Raw genomic sequence first — 8,178 nt, forward strand, 5'->3', positions numbered from 1 at the left:
GGGGAACATCTATCGTTTCCCATCTTTTCAGCAAACCTACTCTTTGGGAAATGAGGGGACTATTTGTATACGGGTAAAACCGAGGGTAACATGTACCCCGATTTCTGGTGGGTTGATAAGTGGAGATTTTGACTACTTATTAGCGTCTTTTTACCTTCATTTTAGTTCAAAAGTGCTTAATTATTTCTCCGAAAACTGATGAAATGTGCTTAAATATTGGAGTATTGGAAAATGAGCCACAAAGATGAAATCCAACTCAAAAAGGAGTAATGTGAACTCAAGGACAAAAAGCAGGAAAAAGCATAATGTGTAGAACACATAATCTATCAGAGCCCAAGAGCAATGTGCGGCCGCAGAAGCTACATCAAAGCTAAAGTTTAGAAAGTCACCATTTCGAGCTTAAAGAAATGAGGAGCGCACAATTATTGTGTGGCCGCAGAAGTCAGCCATGCGGCCACACTTAAAATTTTGCGGTTCGCAGAGAGGGCCTATGCTGCCGTACTCAGTTTTGTGCGGACCGCAGAACACTTAAGATGCGGCCGCATTCCAGTTTTGTGTGGACCGCAGATCCAGCTCCGGCCAAATCTGAAGAAGAAGTGCGGACCGCACATGGAATTGTGTGACCGTAGAACCTCCGAGAGGGCAATTTTGTCCGAAAATTTTAGCTGTGTATAAATAGACTTCTTTCACGAAATTAGGTCAAATTTTGAATCCTAAAAGACATGTAGCCGTTTCTTCTTACTCTTTTAGGAAAGTTTGGTGATTTAATATTGGATTTTTGTCCTTTAATCTTTTAATATGAGTTTAATTATCTTTTCATCTCTATTTTCTTCATTATCCATTATGAGTAGCTAGATTTTTAGCTAGGGTTATGACCCAACCCTAGTGTATAAACCTAATGGGTGTTTAATTTATGGCTTGTTTATGGTTGGGTATTTATTATTTAGCCTTATTCTTACTTTTAATTATAGAATTAATGGTTACAAATATTAGTTCAAGCCTATTTGACTTGGCCTCTTCTTGAGAAAGAGAGACTTAGTCTAGGAAAATAAGGCTATCAAGAATTTGAGATGAAATTAAGAGATTGATAGTCCCAATTAAAGGGTTGAACCTAGAGATAGTAAAACCCGACTTGAGCAATTTATCAACTGCTTTGTTCAATACCCATTTGGACTTGAGAAAGTCAAATTAGGCAAAATCGCTCTCTTACCGAGAGGTATTCATTGCTATAATACACCCCGACCAACAAAACACGCCTTAAAGCTTACAATCCGTTAGGCAAACACCTAGGTGGAAGTTACATCGGGTCTTTTACATATTTGAAAACATCAAAAATAATATCTTCTTGTTTCATAATTTAGAATTGCAATCCTTAGTGTAATTTTAGACTTAAAATCAAAACAACTATTTGTGAAAGTGCAATGAAGATACTTTGCGCGCTCTACCCAAATATATACCACTAATCCCATCTACGCTCCATGTGGATTCGATCCCGACTCCTAGTTGGATAATATTATTGCAATCGACCGTTTCATAACCCCGAATAGAGGTGCGACTTGGACGAGATCACGGGTCAAATGAAGTAGAGACATGACTGCATGGGATCAGAATCGATGTCAGGGACTTCACGTACTAGGGGTCGAACAGAGTGTTCACCACTGAGCCAAGCAAGACAACACCCCTCGAACCCAGAGCGGGCTCCTAGACCTTGGGAAGCACTACGAACGGTTGCACACGACTAACAGAAAGTCGTGATATCCGCACCCAACATGGTATCATGGCCTGAATCTCGCCCGAAGCAGGTAGCATATCAGTAATTGACGAGAAAGGAGATTTTTTTTTTACTTTTTTTAGAATTGTACACTTTTTTTAGAATTGTACTAGGGATGAAACTCTCCTATTATATAAAGGAGAAGTTTTTTCATTCAATACATATGGTAACACGCATATCAAGACAATACAAACTTACTTCTCTGCTTTTCTAGCCATTGAAAAGTTCTTATTTTATTTATAGTTCTGCATGCACATTTCGTTTCAAATCGAGGGCCCGGTCGAGGACCATTGTTAAGCTAAAATCGACCCTAGATTCAATGTCACAAATTGGATATTGATTTCATTTTTAGTTCGTTTATCTGACGTTCTTGATTTCTTGTATTGAATCAAACTACATATCCTTAAGACAACATACAAATTTAGTTGTTATCCGTCTTTAAGGGTAAACAACATTAAACTAATGAGTATGAAATATATGTCTTGCATATGTATTTCAGTGAAGTCAAATACATTTTATTGTTATTTGTCACCCTTAAAGATAAATTTATTGATCCGATGATCGATATAAATAGACAAACAAATATTTCCATTTATTAATTTTATGACCGTGCGTCTCACATTGTATGCACTTCAATAATTTCATTGAATATTTACTATCTCTCATTAACACCGAATATTCTGATTTCTGCCCACTAAATAAATGAATCATCTACTATTTTTTTATATCTATTCAAAATTCAATTGTAGCTACTTCCAAAATAATAGTTGATAAAATATTTTTATTTTATGTATATAATTTTTTGTATATTTTCTAGGAAATATAATTATTCTTTACCGACCAAACGTGGAGTTTTTGACCAATATTGTCCCTTATCTTTAAGGGTAGTCTATTTTAGTCCCTCAAATATAACCTTGAGCATATTTAATCTTTTAAGTATGCTAAAGTGGAGCACCTTTAGTCTCTTATCTTTGAGGGTAGGTCTATTTTGGTTGCTTAAATATAACCCTTAGCATATTTAGTCCCTTAAGTATGCTAAAGTGGGGCACCTTTAGTCTCACTGACAGAATCGTCCAAGATCAATTACGAGGTTGGTTTCGGCACTCACCGTCCTTTTAATTTACTTATCGAAAATATTTTATAAACCAACACCCAATAATAGTACAGAGCTGACAAATTTAAGATTTTAACTCTGAAACTTTTACTTCTAAAAATTTCGGTTGATTTTTCCAAAAAGATAAGTTAAAATTTGAAAATATTAGAGCTGCCAATATCATTTCTAGGCATATTATTGAAGCAAACGAATAACCAGATTGTATTCTCACTTTTAGCTTGCGCTAGAAATTATTTACATCTGGTAGCCGAAAAAGTATATAAAATTTGTATAATTTTTGTATATTAACATACAAAATGTATATATATACAAATTTTATATATTTTCAAGGTCAAAATTTTAGAAGACGCTATCTAAAAATGAGGAATTAAAGTGATAATTCGTGTTATCCAATAAAAGGAGAGGAAATCTTTTGCTTCAAAGTTAAAGATTTGTTTCATGAATCAGAGTTGATTAACACCGTTAGTTTTTGAACACATTCTGTCAATGAGACTAAAAGTGCTCCACTTTAGCATACTTAAGGACTAAATATGCTCAGGATTATATTTGAAGGACCAAAATAGGCTTAATCTCAAAGATAAAGGACTAAAAATGCTCCACTTTAACATACTTAAGGGACTAAATATGCTCAGGTTATATTTGAGAGACCAAAATAAACCTACTCTCAAACATAAATATTGGCCAAAAACTCACCAAACATGTAACTTAGCTTCGTACAACACCCCTCCGAGCCCCTTTGCTAGTGATTAAAACCCGCCCGAAACTAAAAAGAATCAATCTCCCAACAAGTTTCAACTTCCCATTTTCTAGTCTTTTAATCCTTTGTTACTCTTCTCTTCCATCCAAAGCCAAGAATTTCCACTACATTTTACACATACATAAAACTATTCTCTGCAATTCTCCATAGCTTTATAAAATAATTGTGTTGATCAATAATTGTAAAAAGGGTTATCCTTTTCTTCTTTTAAGCTTAAAACAATGAAGGTTCATCCAGTACCAAGAAAACGCAACATCACGCTCCGATACGACATCGTTTCAGCACTCTCCCAGGCCAACGCCATAGCATCCGGCCGTCAAAAGAAGCTCCGTCGACTACCTCACATCTTCGCGAAGGTTCTCGAACTTCCTTTCCATTCCGATGCTGACGTGTCTATCCAAGAGAGCCCCGATTCGTTGCGCTTCGTTATCCCGACGGATGATAACGTTGGGGACAATATTAGGGCCCACACAGTTGAGATCTATCCTGGTGTTACTAAGATTGTGATACGAGGGGATAATGTTTTGGATTCGTCTTTAGGTGAGTTTGAGCTCGACTTATGGCGATTCCGTCTCCCGCCGTCAACTCTGCCGGAGCTGGCTACCGCCGCTTTTAACGACGGCGAGCTGGTGGTCACGGTCCCCAAAGACCCACATGAAGAAGACGTGGATGGTGCTGATATTGGTGAGGCTGGACGCCTTATTCTTGTACAATAAATCTCTAGCTTCAGTTCCTTTTTCTTTTTCAGTTTATGTCCCAATTGTGGCTCGTTTTGCTAAAGGGATATAATTTGAACTATCTATGTCTAAATAAGATAGCACCCCTTGGATGTGAATTTCGATCATTGTGGTCTACTCATTTCTTTACTAAAAGTTCAGTAATATAGAGGATTCATAGTAATAAACTTCTAACAAGTTTGGGATTTAGAGGCAATCAGATGTATCCACATAAAGTTTGGTAGATTGCTTTCTTTCTTTCACTACCCGCTAATTTAGAGTTTACAATTGGTTGGTGAGAAAAGATGAAAAGAGGAAGCTTTTGGTTCGAATTAGTGGCTATAAAGTCGTCCTGTAGTTTTATAATTGTGATTTGTCATTATTACATTTGCGTAGCTTTAGTTGCTCATATGGAGAAGCATATAGGTTTGGGACGGCCAAAGACTGATTCTATGACCTCTCCATTTTGTTTATCTCATTTTGTTGGTTGTCATCTATTCAAAAGTGTTGTTACCCTTCAAAGAATATATTAATGGTGGTGCCATATAGTTGATTTTCCCTATTATGTGGTGATGATCAAGGGAAGAATGTATAAGGTGAAACTCCGTTTAGATGGCTCCTAGTGGCTAAGAAAGAATTCATCATACAGCCGTATGCGGGTCGAAGTATCCTAAGAACATTGATGTTGGTGATTCTATCATTAACTGTTGCAAATAATACATTGAACTGTAGGGATGACAATTTCTCAACTGCTAATGGGATGACAATTTCTCAACTATGTGCATTCCTGTGCTAGGTAATTGTCCTAGTAATTCTTTTCATAATGTCATTATATGTTTCTCTGAAACTCCGATTGTCAATAGATTTGTCCTGGTTGATTTGTAGACTTGTTCTTATCTAGTTCCACTTCTCTACGCTTGCCCAATAATGTCCCATCAAAGCTTTCTTGGTCCAAAAAATTCAAAACAAAAATAAAGTCTTTCCTTTCAATAATTGAACTTCCTCTAATTTTGTCTTCTCTGTTATTGCGCTGTGCAAATGTCATTCGCAGCGCTGCTCTTGTGAACATCAAAACCTAACAGTAGAATTGTGTTGCAGTTGCTATTACTGACAGATGCTAGATTCAATCTGTTTTGCATATGGGATGGAATTAATCAGATCATCAAGGCTTAAGAGCTGAGGCCAATCTGAAGAAGATTTAATTTCGAGAAATTTCTGTAGTTGGATTCTATAACCTTTGAGTTTATTATTTACTCGTGGTTGCATATATTTGAAATGCAGAAATGAATTTTTGGTTGTCATGTTATGGTGATCGGGGGAAACTAGCAGCAGACTAGGAGCAGACTACCATTTTACCCTGTTTTCAGCTGGCCTAAACAACCTAGAGCAAATTGATCATACTCTTATGTGCGGCATCTATATTTCCACGGTTATGTAGTCTGTGAACTTCTAACTTACTGGCTTAGGGGCTATAGATGTGTCCAATATTTAATCATCTTGGAGCTAAGAGAGTGCTTTAGTTAAGTTGCTTTGCAGCTGTGACTCTATCTTTTTTCTCAGAGTTGAAAGAGGTTCTCTAGCTGCCAATCTTTGGTCATGGTAATGCGCCTAGGTGAAACATAGAACATCAAATCCCTGAAATTGACCTCACAAAAGTTAAACATATTTAGTGGTCGTTCTCGCTCCTCACCATGTGGTGGATTATATGCTCTTGGATGCTCATCAAGTTACAGTTCCTTGACCTCGGAGCCTATCCGAAAGCTGTGATATGGATCCTTGAGTAGCTTTTGCAAGTTCTCAACTTTAGGATGAAGTTCAACAGACGTCTATTATTGTAGTGTGGGACTATGTCAATTTGCATTATCATCTAGGACAGACCCGGCAGACGTGTTACCTTTCTGTTCTTCTGGTTGCTGGTAGCTTGTTCACCTAATGAACAATTAGTTAACATTGATAAAACCAACTTCTCTGGCAATCAAGTTTTTAATAATCAGATTGTTGCTTCAAGTGTTGTCACGATCATGATGAGTTTCGTCTTGGATGAATTGATGAATCAGAAGCTGGTCCAGTGGCATTTGCCTGGTTATTTCTACAGTATTAGTGGGTGGTGCTAGTATAATTTTGGTGATGAGATTAAGTGGGGTCTTGCAAATGTTAGTTTCATCCCTTTTCCTTGTATCAGTAGTCCAAATATGTGCCATTCCACTTACTGGCAGTGACGCATCCTAGGCTAGTGTGATGTCAAAGTCGAGGCTCCACACTCCAAATACCACTATGATATCAAGAAAAGGGTGGATCTGAAGGCTTCAACTTTTATCTTGAGAATGGCGAATTTTCATCGCTGTAGTTTTGCAGCCAGTAACCATTGCTGAAATTTACTGTAAAGGTGAATTATTCGCCAATCCTCTCTTTACAAGTGGGACAGGAATAGATTCTGCTTGGGGCAGTTTCTCAACATATTCTACTAAGCACTATTGCTCTCAATGGCCACATTTTAATGGTAAAGTTACCTCCATTTTCATTAAAATAAAAATTTGAGAACAGTGGCTGTTGTAAACTAGTCTAGGAACTCTAGAATTGCACGTTGCTGCTTTACTCTTGATAGGTCATACTCAGTTGCAATGGAATTGAACTAGGAAGAATATAAGTAGACAATCAGAAGCAACATATATAAGATGCTAGGGCCGAAGAATTATACGCGCGACCTGCCAGTAACACCAAGTCACCCAAAGAGATTAAGAAAAATTATATTTTTCTTATACACTAGCAGCTCATAAATTAGTGTTGTTGGTACATACTAAATAAGTTAGCGGTTGAAAAAGTTAGTCGATAATCTGACCTTGGGCACAAACAAGTATGGCATATAATACTCCCTCCATTTTAATTTATTTATAGCCACACAAAATATCAATGTAAATGGAATTTCTTACTTCGAAATGGAAACTTGCAACTATCTTCGTTATCATTCATAAAAAGTTGTCATTCTTTTTCTTTAATTGTTCAAATTAACTACTCCGTTAAAGTCATTACAAAGTCTGGTGGACGAGTTTCTGGAAAAGTTATTTGAAATGAAAATACCGTTAAAATAGCACGGGCTAGCTACTGGTTATTCAAAAATAGCCAGCGTTTGCAAAGTCATTGAAAAATAATCACTATTTTGCTGCAACAAGGATCGGTCCAACATAATATACTGGAGATCGGTGCACTTGTGTATGAATTTCCAGTATATTATACCGGACCGATATATTATATTGGAACTCTAGTATATTATGCTAGAGTTCCAGTATACTTATGCTGGAACTCCATTATAATATGTTGGAGTTTCAGTATACTTATGCTGGAAGTCCAGTATATTATGTTGAAGTGTTTTCCGGATTTTAAATAGTGTTTTCGTTTAAATTTATTTTTACATGAAAAGTGGTTAAATTTCGATTACTTTTGAAACTGTGGTTATTTTTGAATGACAACTTGTAAACTGTGGCTAATATAGAGAAATGACAATTCCAAAGCAAGATTATAGAGTTATCAGTCTAATTTGTATAGCAGTGCAATTTGAATACTATGTGCAAAAGTTCATTGATTCCTTAAAAGCAAGGAACCCATAGACACATGTTTTCTACACACATATTCATCACCCGATTTCAATTAAGTAAAATATGTATTTCACGTTAATAATCTTGAACTGCTAAGATTGAGTTGTAAATTAAAGAGACTCGAACTTCTTTACCGGAGAAGGTAATTCATCTCTCATTTATATTTGGTGTTTGAATAATCATAAGTTCTAGTTTTAGCAGAATCAACCTTTTGTGAAAATGGACCG

The 8,178-nt window shown here is 36.4% G+C and overlaps 1 protein-coding gene across 2 annotated transcripts; it reads left to right on the top strand.

Moving 5' to 3' along the window:
- Positions 1 to 3,423: 3,423 nt before the first annotated feature.
- On the top strand, positions 3,424 to 5,659 carry LOC107771178 (uncharacterized). Of its 2 annotated transcripts, XM_016590515.1 has the most exons (3): positions 3,591 to 4,326; positions 5,091 to 5,154; positions 5,457 to 5,659. In XM_016590515.1, exons 1-2 carry the CDS (start codon positions 3,864 to 3,866, stop codon positions 5,120 to 5,122), a joined length of 495 nt encoding a protein of 164 aa, XP_016446001.1. In that variant the 5' UTR covers positions 3,591 to 3,863; the 3' UTR covers positions 5,123 to 5,154; positions 5,457 to 5,659. The 2 variants fall into 2 exon arrangements, 1 of the variants encoding a protein (XP_016446001.1); XR_012705354.1 differs by lacking the exon at positions 5,091 to 5,154 and having other exon boundaries at positions 3,424 to 4,326.
- The last annotated feature ends 2,519 nt before the right edge of the window (positions 5,660 to 8,178 follow it).

The sequence above is a fragment of the Nicotiana tabacum genome, chromosome 22 (genome assembly GCF_000715075.1).
Source record: "Nicotiana tabacum cultivar K326 chromosome 22, ASM71507v2, whole genome shotgun sequence".
Lineage (NCBI taxonomy): Eukaryota > Viridiplantae > Streptophyta > Magnoliopsida > Solanales > Solanaceae > Nicotiana > Nicotiana tabacum.